The 16,168-nt window shown below is 43.3% G+C and overlaps 1 protein-coding gene across 5 annotated transcripts in view; it reads left to right on the top strand.

The window, feature by feature from the left end:
• Positions 1 to 5,217, top strand: part of CYCH;1 (cyclin H;1) — a 92,919-nt gene extending 87,702 nt beyond the window's left edge. For all 5 annotated transcript variants that reach the window (XM_087384778.1, XM_087384777.1, XM_087384779.1 and 2 more), the window contains 5 exons: positions 3,786 to 3,863; positions 4,354 to 4,412; positions 4,532 to 4,616; positions 4,691 to 4,779; positions 4,889 to 5,217. In XM_087384778.1, coding sequence (XP_087240904.1) covers positions 3,786 to 3,863; positions 4,354 to 4,412; positions 4,532 to 4,616; positions 4,691 to 4,779; positions 4,889 to 4,964 — 387 coding nt within the window. In that variant the 3' untranslated portion in view covers positions 4,965 to 5,217. The remainder of the gene's footprint in view (positions 1 to 3,785; positions 3,864 to 4,353; positions 4,413 to 4,531; positions 4,617 to 4,690; positions 4,780 to 4,888) is intronic.
• Positions 5,218 to 16,168: the final 10,951 nt, after the last annotated feature.

Raw genomic sequence — 16,168 nt, 5'->3', positions numbered from 1 at the left:
ATGGGGATGTCTCGTCCTCCCCTCGAGTATCTCTGACAAAGCGGGAGGTCTCGGAGGGGAAGTAGCAAACTGCAATAAACAAATCCCGGCTATCCATGTGTCGAATCCGGATCGAGAGAAACCCGGAGTGTGGATCTCTCTGCTCCACTGAGATGGCTCCCAAAAGTGTGGATCTCTAAAGGACAGCGACTCCTCCTGACCCTCGAACCCCTCTTGTATCCGTCGTCTCATCTCTGTAGGTAGACTCCCATGTATACCCGCTGACTACTGGTAGTGGGTGCTCTGGACTCTGATGTGTCTCTGTACAAAAGACTATGTCGTGACCTGTATAGGATTTCGAGAAGTTTCGTGATTCTGACCATAAGGTACCATTACAGTTCTAGATGGTACAAGATAGGGTCTTCGATGTCTGGGTCTCATAGACCCCGCCTCCCTATGCGGTAGGAGCTTGACGGGGGCCTGTAAGGAGTCGTCCATCTCCTACTACTGGCCACTTCTCCTCCTTGCGGGCTTGGTCCCGCTGCTGCAATAGAAAGTGCCTCTCCTAAACCTGTAGTGGAGTGAGGTCCTCATCCATGGAGATTGCTGGCTGGTCTTGTAAGGCTGACCCATGATGTAAAGCCGAAAGTCGTGGCTTGGCGTCATGGAACCCTATGATGAGGGACTACTCTCGGTTGGAGTCCCTTCCAACCCGCCATGCTCTCTCAATGCTGTGCTCAGTCGCCCCTAGGGTAGTGGTCACAAAGGCCTGCGCATCTGCCATCGGTGTAGCCTGAGTGCAGGGAATCCCACATACTCTGATGTTGAGAGCCTTGTTGGCTCTCTGCTGTTGCTCCAGGAGGGTAGCCGAAACGGTTACCCTTGCAGGTTTTCGTTTGGCTACGTCGACCCATCTGGATGTCTCCTCGATGGCAGATTGCATGCTCGCAATCTATGCCTCCACAACTGGGGTGCTCCCTAGGACTGTACGTATGGCAGTGACCTCCTGTCGGAGTTGGGAGATCTCCTGTCTGAGCCGTTGAATAAGATTAGCTTGGACTCGAATAGCCTGAGACTGCTCCTGTATGAGACGTTCTTGTTCCTGGGTGAAGTGTGTTCGCTCCTGCGCAAAGCGTGATAGCTCCCTCTCGTGCTCTCGGATGCTCTGGATCTCTATCAGCAAGTACTCCCAAGCCTTTGATGGGTCAGCTCGTCCGTGCTCTAACGGAAACTGAAAGGACTGTGGCCTGAAAGTGTGAGGATGAGACTGGAGGTTGGGTGATGATTGGTTGAGATGGGTACGGTATGGAGATGATAGTGGCCTAGAGGAGGCGATCCCAGCAGGGTGTGGGAGCGTGGGCTGACTGAGAGGCGGAGGAGAGAGAAAGGTCGAGTAGTGCGGAACAAAGTATGACCCCTCCAAAGTAGGTGTCATAATCGGAGAGAGAACTGTAGCGGGAGAAGGAGAGACGGTGGCAGTGGCAATCCCTCTATCCTAGGGGAGGGTGGAGCATGAGATCATGCATCCTACCGAGGTCTAAAACGGCGTGCCCATAAGATGTGAGCGGTCCTCGTCTATCAGCCGAAACTCGTAGCATACCTACCTTGTCAAGGTCAATGTCTGGCAGTACAGTGGAATAATCCCTGAAGTCGAGGAGTGGTGCCTGACGAGGGCCTATCCTCGCGTTGAAGTCCCCAACTAGGAGGACTTTCCCGCGGCTAGAGAAGTCAACAATGGACTGATAAAGAGCAGCGAATGGGGATGTCTCATCCTCCCCTCGAGTATCTCTGGCAAAGCGGGAGGTCTCGGAGGGGAAGTAGCTAACTGCAATAAACAAATCCCGGCTATCCATGTGTCGAATCCGGATCGAGAGAAACCTGGAGTGTGGATCTCTTTGCTCCACTGAGATGGCTCCCAAAAGTGTGGATCTGTAAAGGGCTGCGACTCCTCCTGACCCTTAAACGCCTCTTGTATCCCTCGTCTCATCTCTGTAGGTAGATTCCCATGTATACGTGCTGGCTACTGGTAGTGGGCGCTCTGGACTCTGATATTCGAGAGGAGGATGAGACATCCCCATTTGCTGCTCTTTATCAGTCCATTGTTGACTTCTCTAGCCACTGGGAAGTCCTCCTAGCTGGGGACTTCAACGTAAGGACAGGCGCTCGTCAGGCACCACTCCTCGACTTTAGGGATGATTCCACTTTATTCCCAGACATTGACCTTGAGGAGGCAGGTATGCTACGAGTTTCGGTTGACAGACGAGGACCGCTCGCAACTTATGGGCAGACCCTATTAGACCTCGGCAGGATGCATGATCTCATTGTCTATAATGATCTTGACAGATGGCCCGCATCAGGTGGCTTCACTTGCTTTCCACATGGGGGAGGCTTCAATGTTGTGGACTACATCATGGGATCCCCTGCCTTCACATCTTGCATCACTGACTTTACCGTAGCATCTCTTCCTCCAAGGGCTGATCATACCTATCTTTTCTTTAGCATTTCTATCCCCCGCCGCACATCACTTTCTACCCCGTTTATTTCTTACTCCACCTATCATGATATACGCTTTGATCGTGATCACTCACCTACTTACTCTGGCTGTTTGTACATTCTTGCATACATTTACTTTATACCCCTATTAGAGGATCGTGCTGCTCTAGTCACTCGCTCACTACACGCCTTCTCCCACACCACCCGCTCCACCCGTCCACCACCACGTGGGACCGTACCCTATAATAGTTGGTACGATGATGAGTGTAAGGCTTTACGCCGTTAGCTCAGATTGGAAACAAAAAACAGCCTTCCGAGCGAACCAGAGACCTACGCGAGTGCCGTCGTTTGGTCCACAGGAAGAACCTTAACTTCGTGCACCGGAACGAGGAGGAGCTACTGAACATTCTGTCCTGTAACAACTCTAAGGACTTTTGGCGGAGATTTCTAGAGGGACGGTCCTCCCCAGCACTCACTGACACTCAGGTGTGGTCTAATTATGCACGCACGCTCTATGATATCCCAAATCCACCAGTCCCTAACATATCACATATGCCACGCTCCACGTCCTGCACCCTCGTCACTAGGGGGGGGGGGTAAAGGATGCCGTAATAAAGCTTCATACTGGCCGAGCGAAGGATTGTGAGGGACTATGCACTGAGTTCATTGCATACGGGATTAACCTCCTAGCCGTGATCTTAACCAAGCTATTTAATGAAGTTGTTTGCTTGGGGTTTCCACGCACTTGGACCATCAACATTATTACACCCATCCACAAGGCAGGGGATCCCATAAACCCGGAGAACTACAGGACCATTATAATTGGACATGTCATGTCCAAGATTTATGCATCAGTACTTGATTCTTAGGTCAGCAGATTTGCGGAGTGTTGAGGACTCAGAGCAGCGGGACAAGCCGGTTTCAGGCGGGATCATGGGACCATGGACCATATTCTCGCACTCAGATGTATCATCAAGGAGGCGAGGGCACGGAAGCATAGGGTTTACTTTTGCTTTGTGGATTTTCGCAAGGCATGAGATTTGATGCAATAGTTGGATTTAGTTCTGCATGGTAGAAGAGGAAATGTCAAGGAAGGCAGCTGGATACCCACGTCGAGATAGACTTTCAAGAGTCCTCTGTCACAGAAATAATCATAGCAGGCTCAGAAACAAACCCTTTGTGATAGTTTAGGATGCTTGTCTGATAAGTTGTTATCTTCCTCGTTTTAAGCACGCATTTTCACAAATGAATATGGCATGGAATTTGATTTCTGTACATTTTGTGTGTTTATGCAATGTGCCTTGTTTTTTCAGGAACTAAGGGAAGCTGCCCTCTTCGTCATAGACAATCTCATGGTGACTGATGTAGTTCTTTTGTTCCCTCCAGGCCAGGTCAGTCTCAACTGACTCATGTTTCCCCCCTTCTGCATGTCTCATTGAAATGATTTTGTCCTGTCAAAGTGCTTCATATTAATTCAAGGGCATCCCAATTATGCATGATATCTCACCTGCATTTATTGATCTATTTTTCATTTCGTGAGGCTTATTTCTACAGTTTGTCAGGAGAATAGTGGAACCCCTTTGGTTTTCCAACTACTTATCAGGTCATTTGAGAGGCTTAAGGCCATTTAAATGTTGAAGCTCATATAATAAAACTGCTGTGAGTTCTACACTGCCAGAATCCATGCATGGTTTGGGACATGCAGTTCCTTCTGAACTTGAGGAATCCACATCGCCTTTATTGAAATTTTTCTACATGCTTAGGCACTTTTAAAACATCCATGTGGAGTTACTGCAAGGGATATAAACGGTCTCCTTAATGTATCTTTTTAATGCACCAGACCTTTTGTGGTGAAAGTCAATGCTGCTTTTGCCCATGCAGGTAGCTATAGCTGCCCTGCAAAGTGCAAACCTAGAACAGGAGGCCGTAGATATTGATAAGTATGTTGCTTCCTTTTTTAATTACCATCATAAAGTTTCGGCTGTCAGCAATCAAGGAGCCTATTCATTTGCCACATTGTACTGCAGATCTGAATTGATTGTGTTGTGAGTCCTAGCAGGTATTTGAAGAATGTAGCTGGTCGGCACCAGAAGGGGCACTCCTATTCTGAATTAATTGATTGTATACGTGCAATACATCAGATGGTAGGTCAGGTGTCATTGTTTCTGGGGTTTTCTCTTATGGGTGAAAGCAGTAATGATTGCAGCTTTGGTTACAGTTGAAGAAGGCAAGACCCCTGAATGAGGCTGATGTGAAGCACATTGATCGGAAATTGAAATATTGTCGAAACCCACAACTTCAAGATGAGTAAGATCCAGACCATGACTTATGTGGGATCCCTTCTTTCCTGTTACATGTCAGGCTCGAGTTGTACTTGCATTGTATTATACTGATAAGAACAATTATGGCCCTGCAGTAGCAAAAAGAGGGAGAGAAAGACAAAGCACAAGCCTAAGCGGACCTCACAGGATGCAGTTGGTGATGCCGTATAGTTTATACCAAAAACTGGTTTCTGGCATCATAGCAACTTATTTGCACTTGAAGGGTATGTGGTTTGTTTCAGAGATACTGTCTCATTAAGGCTGATTCAAGGTTCTGCAAGTGCCAGGACTTCATGTTCTGCAAACTTGGTGGAACAGGCTAATGCGAATCCATCCCCCTATGTGCAAACTTGCTACGGAAGCCATAGATGATGGTTTGAGATAGCTATTCAGTTTTTAAAATCCAGGAAAGGCCTATCACAGATCTGGTCAAAATTTTTAAGACTGACATTGTGCAATAGTGTTTTTAATTATGATGAAAGAGTTTCAAAATTTTACTTTTAAAATGGAAAATGCTATTTAGGTTTCCTTTGTATGCAATTGTATGTACATCATACACAATAGTCTTGATAACTAAAAGATGTATAGTGCAATCGATAGGTTTGAAGGAAATTTGCAATATAAGTATACAAGACAATGCCATATCCTCAAGCAATATACATAATGTAAGATGTATAGTACAATTGATGGTTTAAAAGAAAATTGCAATATAAGTATACAAATCGATGCCATATCCTCAAGCAATATACATAACATTGTAAGGTGTAGAATTTTGTCATAGAATTTGTAAGAACTCAGAAAACCATAATACAATCCAATATCAATAGACAATACAAGGTTTATACACCTTGCAAGAAAGATAAGAGATCCACTCACACAATATGTGTGAATAAGCAATCAAAACATGATCCAAGGCTTGCCACCATACCATACATAATTAGAATATAAAATGCTTGAAAGATGTATAGGTTAGATCATACAAAAGATGTGGAGACCCAGAACGTGCCAAGACTCAAAAGACTTAATGTAATACTACACTATAAACTTGATAAATGCAGAACAAAAGATGTGTGTGTGTGTGTATGTGTGTGTGTGTGTGTGTGAGAGAGAGAGAGAGAGAGAGAGAGAGAGAGAGAGATGTTGAGATATGGCGTCATGAGCAAATAGATTAAAGGCTAAGGGATGGTATAGGAAAGAATTAAAGTAGCCACCCTAGGATGTGGACTACATGATGTGGATTGAGGATATCCACAAGGAGAGATGTGGACCAGAGGATCCGACAAGTGTTGACTATTCAAAGGGCACTCTCTATATAAGAGGCCTATCATGTATTGTTGAGTAAAAAGAGAGAGATGCACACTCACTCAAGATTCTGTTTATGAGTCCAAGCTAATCTATCTTGGAGCCTAATTGATTTGAGATACATGTCATGAGCGCTCTCTTCATTATGTTTCCACATCGGTTCTATTCGCCTTAGAGCACTCCATAGAATCTCAGGCACACATGTTTTCTCATGGTATCAGAGCATAGGTTTAGCTCTCCTAGTTTAGCTAATTAGTAGTTCACTAGGATTGCTCCCATTCTTAGATTAGTTTCAGAGCGTTTCTTCATTTAGAGAGAGATCTAGTGTTCTTCTTCTTCAAAAGAAAGAGAAAGATTTCAGTTGCAAGAGAGAGAAGGGCACTTGTTGCTTGAGTGTTCTGTATTCTCTGATTATAAGGTTCCTTAAGTTTCAAAAGGTTCTATTTTGAGAGAGAGCCACAGAGGCAAAGCAAGACAAGAGGCGACTCAAAATCTCTGGGGCTCATGGCTTCTCCATCGACTTGGTGATCAGCAGCAACGAGCTTCTTATGAGATTTTTGGCCTGGGATACACCGAGGCTTCGGATTGCTCAGAACAGCGCTCCTGCCTAGCAAACCTGAATGAACTCTCCAAACGACTTGAACAAAATCAAGCCACGGGTAAGGACTACGGAGGAGTTGAATTGTAGAGGGCAACGCATTCACAGAATATTGTATTAGAGGAAGCTGAGGCTGTGGTCTTCTGTTGATGATGCTCCCACAGTAGTCAACACTAAGAGTATGGGCACGCAGGCTAGCTCTAAGCGATAAAAATAGCTCTCTCCAGCCACACAAGAGAGATCTACAACACCTCTAGTGAGCACCTCGACTCCAACCGAATGGATTGGCAACCGTCACGAACAACTAGCGCAAGGCTCTGCATCAACCTCAAGCCCAACTCCCTCACACAAGCCCTTCTCTAGCAGTCGCCTCTATAGCTCCAAGTGAGAACCGGCTCCTTGCAAGCGACACAACTCCCTCTCCAAGCCGACGTACTGCATCTTCACTATAGCTTCACACTTAGCAGAGCAACCCATGCAGCATCTACCTACCAACTAAGCAACCACACCACAAGAACCTCCATTGCTAGCAACGAGTCTACAGCTCCGAAGGCTACCACTCCCAGTGGCTCTTGAAGGCACCCAGCAAAGCAACTGAGCGACGATGACTGCGTCTTCCTACATAAGCTGAGGGATAGAGCATGGCCACAGTGACCTATGGAGAAGTGTAGGGAGACCTGAGTCACTTGAAGGTGATCGAGAGCGATGAGCGGCTGTGTCTACAAGTAACCACTCAGCTGCAAAAGAGAGAGACAATGATGAGAAAGAGCTGCTTTCTCGCAGAATGGCTAACCAATCCTCCCTCCGGTTTCAAGATTAGTCCCGGCTCTCCACCACGTTGTTGCAAAGAAGCTGCAAATCTTCTCTCTTTTCTCTAAGGTTGTAAACCTTAGGACACGTGGCAGCAGAGGGTAAAAACACGTGGCAGGATAAGATGAAACCATGGTTAAGTTAACTCACAAGTAATAACCATGGTTAGGGTAAGATTAGTTAAGTGCCACCTAAGCACATAGCCCCTGCCAAGCACATTATGGAATTTAGCATGTGAATCTCTATGCCACATCATCAAGGCCCTCTCTTCTTCACAAAAACTTCAACAAGCCGTAACTTCCAATCCAGGAAGAATTTGCGCACGCTCCAAAAAGGAAAAGTGATTGCCTTTTCGAGCTCTACGTGCCTATTAGGTCAGAATTATTGTTAGCAATTAGACACTGTCAATATTGAAAGAAATCAATTGGTAAGACCTTTGCAACAAATGGAAAAGCAACGCATGAACGCAAAAAGCATGCCAGAAGCACAAGTGCATGAGATGACCATAGCCCAGAACATGGCATCCACACATAAAGTGTTAAGGCACATGGTAGAACAAAGCATCATGCATCAAGCGACATCAAGCAAAGAAGAGAACGCCATCGACATCAAGCATTGAAAAGCAAAATCCTTGCCACCTTCAGCCCATATGTTTTGTAAAGCAAACCTGACCACCTGAGAGTAGCTATGAAAGCACCCAGGGGAGGTATTGACATGTAGAAACCACACTTGACTACCTTAAGTAGCAATGCAGGCACTAAGGGGAGGTGATGGAATGTAACTCACATCTAGTAGCCAATGGATCATGGCACCAAGGGGAGGTGTTGAGATATGGTGCCATGAGCACATCGATTAAAGGCTAAGGTATGGTATAGGAAAGAATTAAAGTAGCCACCCTAGGATGTGGACTATATGATGTGGAGATGTGGATTGAGGATATCCACAAGGAGAGATGTGGACCAGAGGATCCCACAAGTGTTGACTATTCAAAGGGCACTCTCTATATAAGAGGCCTATCATGTATTGTTGAGTAAAAAGAGAGAAATGCACACTCACTCAAGATTCTGTTTATGAGTCCAAGCTTATCTATCTTGGAGCCTAATTGACTTGAGATACATGTCATGAGCGCTCTCTTCATTATGTTTCCACATCGGTTCCATCCGCTCTACATCGGTTCCATCCGCCTTAGAGCACTCCATAGAACCTGAGGCACACATGTTTTCTCAAGAGAGGCTAGCATTACTTGCCATCATAGAAAGCCTTGTGGAGGAAGTGAAAACACTAGTATGTGCGTAGATTTGAACAGCTAGAAGCATTGCATGTGGTTGTTGGTAATGGCTTCTTCTAGGCAATGACCATTTTGAGAAGGTTCTCTCTCTCCTCAAATGGTATGGGTGGCTCAATGAGAGTTGGTGGAATCATCTCTTGGTGATAGCTTCGAGCCATCTCTTGCCAGCAAGGACGATTGGTTGGGTGATGTCTCTCATGGTGGTTTTATTATCTATATAAGTGGTGGTAGGATAGTTCATGAAGTCGTTTGGGTTGGGAAGCTCTTCTCTTGTGTTCCTTGAGGCCTTTAGTGTCATTTTGAGTCTTTGGAGAGGCCTCTATGGCCATGTGCTTTGAGTCTCTTGTATGTTGCAAAAAGCACCGTAGTGATGAGTAACATGTTCCTTTGAGTTTTCTCATAATAAAGTGTCTTTTGTACTAGGGTTGTTCCATTTAAAATATTATTTCATGTGTGATTTTATTTGAGCTAGCAAATTTAAAACTATGAGTTAAAGAATAGAATTGGCTCTCTGATTTCTTCAATTGGTATTGAAAGCTAGGTTCTTCCCCCTGTGAGCTTGAGAAATGTCTAAGTCGAGTTGTGAATAAGTATTTTGAAGTACTTCTATGAGGTTGTGATGGAAAGTTGGTCCAAAACATCTACAACCAAGTGAAGTTTGCTAGATACTTCTATAGTGAAGCTTGACGGGAATAATTTGCCTTTATGGAAACTATTTGAGCATTTGTTACTTATGCAGAAAGGCCTTTAGAGGGTCATTTGATTGTTTAAAAAGAAAGCAACAAACAACCAGGAGGTTGACAAGATACATGCCTACAAATTGAGAAATGAAAGAGGCTTCATTCTTTTAAAAAGGGCACTCGAGTTTGATTATTTATATTACATTGATGTGTCCAAACCCGCTGCACAACATTGGCATATCTTAGAAACTCTTTTTGGATCCAAATTTAAGAATTCAAAAAAATTATTAAGCAGGAGTTTTTTGGACTCCAGATGGTGGGCAGTGACTTATTGGGCACTCACTTGAACTGGATGTAATCAATTTGAAGTAGCTATAAGAACTAGGAGCATGTGTTGAGGATGATGACGTGAAGGCTACCTTGTTGACTAGACTTCCACTGAGGTAGTCAGATCTTGCTATAATTTTGAGGATGAATTCATATTCTCTTGATTTCCATGATGTAGTTTCGATGTTAATAATAAGTAAAGAAAGGAGGATTGAGAATTAGTATGACATGTAGTAGAACTTGCATATTAAATCAAGGATAAAATTAGGTTCTCTTGATTTCCATGATGTAGTTTTGATGTTAATGAGTGAAGAAAGGAGGATTGAATGAGTATGACCTATAGGAGACCCTACATATAAAACAAAGGATAAAGAAAAAGTAAGAAGTAGGATCTAGTTTGTAAGTACTTCAGAATAGAAGGGCATCTACTTATGAGTATGAACTATAGGAGACCCTACATATAAAAGAAAGGATAAGGAAAAAGTAAGAAGTAGGACCTAGTTTGTAAGTACTTTAGAATAGAAGGGCATATCGAGAAATTTTTCTACAAACATGCTTTTGCCATTGCCATTAGGTACAACATATCACCAAAAGTCAATGGAATATTTGGCTCCAAATCTTTTTTTGGTGGAAGAAGAACGTGAAGATGACTTGTATGTACTTGCTCATACTGCAACACCAGTCATTGATTTGGAGAAGGATGAAAACTATGCCTTATTTATGGTCAAATAGTTGAGGTTTATTGTTATGAAGCAGCATTTTGAAGGTTGTAGTTGATGAGAGTTTTGCGTTTACATTTATTCTTTTGGGAAGAAAGTTATGTCATTTTTCTCTGCTCAAGTTATGGACGGATTGTTGGCATTATTTTCCATCATAGTAGACCTTGTGGGGTAGTGTTTCTAATAAGTATCTAGTACCTACATGAATTTGGACACCTAGCAACATTGCATGTGGCTGCTAGTTTTGAGGCTTCTTTTAGGTGGTGACCCTTTTGAAAAGGCTCCTTCCCTCCTTGCATGGTTTGGGTGGCTCAATGAGACTAATCTTGTGAATTTCTAACAAGGTTCTAATACCTGCATGAATTTGGACACTTAGCAGCATTGCATGTTGCTCTGCCAGTCTTGAGGCATCTTCTAGGTGGTGACCCTTTTGAAAAGGCCCCTTCTCTCCTTGCATGGTTTGGGTGGATCAATGAGACTAATTTCTTGGTTGTAGCTCAAAGTCACCTTCAGCAAGGAGGATTGGCTTGGGGACATCTCTCATACAGGTTTCCTTTTCAATATAAGTGGTGACATGATAGTTCGTTGTGGTGATTCAAGTAGTTTGGGCTTACGAAGCCTTTAGTGTCATTTTGAGTTTTAGTGTCTTTCGAGAGGCCTTTTGTGGCTGTGAGCATTGATCTATTGTATGGTGCAAAGCTTATGGTAGTGATGAGTAGTGTGTCCCTCTGAGTTTTATTGTATAAAATGTATTTTGTGTCATTTCGTCTTGAGTTGTTCCATTGAAACTATAATTTAATGTTTGAATTTATGTAAGCTAATGAATTCAAAATTGTGAGTCCAAGAACAAAATTGCAGAGAGAGAGAGAGAGAGAGAGAGAGAGAGAGAGAGAGAGAGAGAGAGAGAGAGAAAGAGAGAGAGATGTTAGAATTATTTTCCATCATAGGAAAAATGTTGAGATATCAAGCTCCACTCGTGATATGCCAAGGTGATCGTTGTGCATTTATGTCACCGTCTTGTTAGCTGCAGATGCGGTTGGTACAACCGCCCATGAATAATAGCTGGATGACAGCTATCCTTATGTACTCTAGTTCGTGGCTCAGTTAGTATGCCACCTTAGTTAGCTGAGTTTGGTTTGAGACCCACATATAGGGTTCTTCTATATCTTTGTACTAGAGTTCTTTTGGCTTTCACAACTAAGAAGAGGAAAAATGTTTTCAGCCTCCACCTTTGTGTGTATTCCCCCATTGTGTATGTGAGAAAGCTGCAAGTGAGACTCCTTCCTTCGCTCCCACTATCCTCACATGGTATCAGAGCCTGGTTCGTGGTAAGGAGCTCAAGAAATCAAACCAAGTTCGCGGTGTCCTGGTAAGAGGACCAGTGTTGCTTTTCTTTTTCGAGTTTGGGAGCAAATCTCTGCAGGTAGCACAGTCGGAAAGTGCAAGAGTGCATTGTGTCAGATTGAGACACCCTTTGCGATGTGGCGAGAGGGCAGTATATGCTACGGGCGAGAGGGCGGTGTGGCAAGAGTGCATTGTCTCAGATTGAGACTTTATTTTTCTGATTCGAGGCCATTTCGGGGCCCGTTTTGGAGGTGGAAGTTCTCCGCAAGCACTGAGAAAAAGGCCCTGTTTTTGCTGTGCGACCACTGTTCTGCAGGTCGGTGAAAAGTTACCGTAGAAATTGCATCGTATGCCTATGCGTAGAGATATTGGGAGTTACAAAATCATCCTTATTGCCCGTTGATGCAAAATCGTCACTAGGAAGTGACTGTGTGGTCAAATACCACTTTCGTCAGTTTTGTAGATTTGCCCTTGTGAGGCAGAAGCTGTGTTTTTTGTAGTGACATTATTTTGCAGTGCTCTGTAAAGGCGTCTGGTTCTCTTTTACAGATTGTCATTGAAAAGCTTGACAAGAACAACTTCTAAGCATGGAAGTTTAGAATGACGAATTTCCTTATGGGAAAAGGCTATTGGGAGTTCATTACAGGAAATGAAGAAGAACCAATTCTTCCTAATGTTCCCAATCAACAAGAAATGCAGGCATTTAAAGGATGGCATGAGAGAGCCAGAAAAGTTTTGTACTGGCTGTCTACTATCAGTATTTCAGATTCTATGATTGTGCATATTCAGGATGCAAGTACGCCAAAGGAGGCATGGGATACTTTGGCAAAAATGTACAGCACAAATACGCAAGCCAGGAAAATGCAGCTCAAGCAGGAGTTGCACAATGTGCAGAGAGAAAATATGAGCATCAATGACTACCACATGAAGGTGAAGAAAATTGCAGATGCACTTGCTTCCATTGGGTTGCCAGTGGAAGATGATGATTTAGTTTCTGTGACCTTGAATGGTCTAGGAAAGGATTATGCACAGTTCCGGACATCCATTGCCGTTCGTGAAAAATTTCCTGATTTTAAGGAGTTGTTTGCTCTTCTAATTTCTGAAGAGCAAAGAAATGGTGGTCCATCTTCTTCAGGAGGAACTTCAAAAGAAACTATCTTCTACTCAAATGTTGGAAGAGGTAGAGGCAGAGGTAGAGGAGGCCATGGTAGAAATCAGAATATGTATGTAGCAAACTCAAGAAAACCAGTCCTATAGAGGAGGACATGGTAACTCTAGAGGCAGGAGGAGCCAAAGAGATCGTGGTGGATGGCAGAGAGGCCAAAATGCAAACAGCAATGTTGAATGCTACTACTGTGGTAAAATGGGTCATATGGCTAAAGACTGCTATAAAAAGCAGAATGACATCATGAACGAAAAATTGCAGCAAGGGAATTATGCATCTTCTAGTAGACAGGGTGATGACAGAAATGAGCATCTGTTTATGGTACAACACATGACCAATTCTGTGACAAGTGCAGAAGGAAGCAATGATGTGTGGTATGTTAACTCAGGTGTGTCAAACCACATGACTGGTCATGAAGAATGGATGCAGGATGCAAGGAAAATGGAAAGACCAGGATTTATGGAGACTGGTGATGATACTGCACATTTTATTGTGCAAATTGGTAAAATTCGCTTGTCTATGCAAGATGGGAAAAAGAAATACCTGTCTGATGTATTTCATGTCTCGAATATCACTAAGAACCTGGTTTCTGTTGGTCAAATGCTTGAGCAGGGCTTGCAGGTCAGCAGATTTAATCCTCATGGATACTTTGTTGAGGATATGAAAAATAACGGTCACTGGATAGCAAAAGGAAAGAAGAAGGGCAAGATGTTTACGTTGGATGCGGACATGCCTGAATTGAGTGCAGCAATGTTTGCACATGGGACCGGTGTAGTTGCAGATATTGATATTTAGCATAAACGCATTGGTCATGTTAATGTACAACGACTTAAATTAATGCAGGCCCAAAATATTATTGCAGGATTGCCTAAATTCAAGGTTGCAAAAATGCATAAGGTATGTGAAGCCTGTCAATTTGGAAAACAGGCAAGGAAACCATTTCCTAGGCATGTTCAAGAGAGTAAAAGGCCATTGGAATTAATCCACTCTAATGTGTGGACTACTAAAGCTGCATCTATTGGAGACTGTCATTATTTTGTCACTTTTATTGATGACTACAGCAGAAAAGTTTGGGTGTATTTTATGAAAAAGAAAAGTGAAGTATTTGGGCATTTCAAAGCTTTTAAAGCTATGGTTGAAAAAGAAACAGGCTTGCAAATAAAATGCCTAAGGTCAGATGGAGGGGGAGAGTACCTCTCAAATGAGTTTGCAAGGTTCCTGTAGGAGCATGGTATAAAGCAACAATATTCATGCAGTCATACCCCACAGCAAAATGGACTTGCAGAAAGGAAAAACAGGCATATTGGAGAGGTATCTCGGGCCATGCTAAATGAAAAAGATCTACCAGATTATTATTGGGCTGAAGCAGTTGCTACAGCAGTTTACATAATGAACACGACTCCCACTGCAGCAATACATGGCATGACGCCAGAGGAATGTATACTGGTAGGAAACCAGATATTTCTCATTTGAAAATTTTTGGTTGCATTGCCTATGTTCATGTGCCAGATGAGCTGAGGTCCAAGTTGGATCCAAAAGCTGAGAAGTGCATCTTTAATGGTTATTCTCTGTAGCAGAAAGGGTATAGATGCTATAACCCTTCTACTCGTAAGTTTACAGTGAGCAGAGATGTTGTTTTTTATGAGATGAGCAGCTAGTATAAACCAGTAAATGTGATTGATGATGTAGATGCACAAAATGGTAATGCTGCATAGAATTCACAGCAGCAATCACAAAATATTAGTGGACCTGCAATGTCCTCTAGCAGTGGTTCACATACTTCGCCATGGACAGGTAGTTTGTTTTAGGAGAATCTCCTCAAAGCAATGCAGATAGTGGTATGTAGGTATTAGAAAAGGAAAAGAGAAGGTAGATCAGCCCATGTTTGATGTGAATGCAGCTCACTCTTATGTGGATGGTGAATCCAGTGGCTCAGAATAGAGCATTGATGATGAGTTGGGTATTCCTTCTGTTGTTACACCTGGAGTAAGGAAGACCAGGGATGTTTTGAGAGCACCTGGAAGTGAGCCTAGTTTGCGTAGTCTACCAGAGCTAGGTATCCGAGCTAGGTATCCTATGGATAGGCTAAAATATGATGGATTTACAGCCATTCACTATGCCTATATGGTCAAAGTGATACAGGAACCAGAACCCACTTCTTTTGAGTAAGCCATGGGAAAAGAAAAATGGGAGAAAGCCATGGATGAAGAAATGGATGCCTTGTAAGCAAATGCTACATGGGAATTGGTGCCTTTGCCTAAAGACAAGAATGCAATTGGCTGTAAGTGGGTTTATAAGGTGAAGCACAATGCAGATGGTTCTGTGAATAGATACAAGGCAAGATTAGTTGTCAAGGGGTATACACAGACATATGGCATTGATTATGAAGAAACATTTAGTCTGTTGCAAGGATGGCAACCGTAAGAGGAGTCATTGCTATGGCTACATCAAAGGGATGGTCTTTACATCAGATGGATGTAAAGAATGCCTTCTTGCATGGTGATTTGCAAGAAGAGGTCTTTATGGAGCAGCCACCAGGTTATGTTCATGCTGTTCATCCTGAGTTTGTTTGCAGGTCGAAGAAAGCCTTTTATGGCTTGAAGCAAGCACCTAGAGCATGGTCTGACAAGATAGGATATTATCTTGTCATTATTGGCTTTTAGATTTCCAAGGCAGATTTCTCACTTTATGTGAGAAAAACAGAGAAAGGTATTATGCTACTTGTCATTTATGTTGATGATTTGATCATCACAGGTGATAGTGATGAAGATATCCTTCATGTGAAAATGCTATTGAAGCAGAAGTTTGAGATGAAGGATTTGGGAGAGCTGTGTTATTTCTTGGGCATTGAGGTGATTAGATCACCAAGTGGGATACGGCTCTTGCAGAGGCAATATGGATTGGACACGCTGTCCAAATATGGGATGATAGGCTGTAAGCCTATTTGAGTTCCTTTAGAGCAGAATGTGAAGCTAAGCGTAGATGCAGGTGAGCTTCTGGAAGACCCTACTATGTACAAACGCATAGTAGGAAGTTTGATTTATATGACTATTACCAGGCAGGGTGACCGTTGTGCATTTATGTCACCGTTTTGTTAGCTGCAGATGCGGTTGGTACACCGCCCATGAATGATAGCTGGATG

This window comes from Dipteris shenzhenensis, chromosome 14 (assembly GCF_047967505.1).
Source record: "Dipteris shenzhenensis isolate YYH24624 ecotype China chromosome 14, Dip_SZ_1.0, whole genome shotgun sequence".
Taxonomy (NCBI): Eukaryota; Viridiplantae; Streptophyta; class Polypodiopsida; order Gleicheniales; family Dipteridaceae; genus Dipteris; species Dipteris shenzhenensis.
The sequence above is the reverse complement of the archived record's forward strand: the minus strand, read 5'-3'. Positions and strand labels throughout refer to the sequence as shown.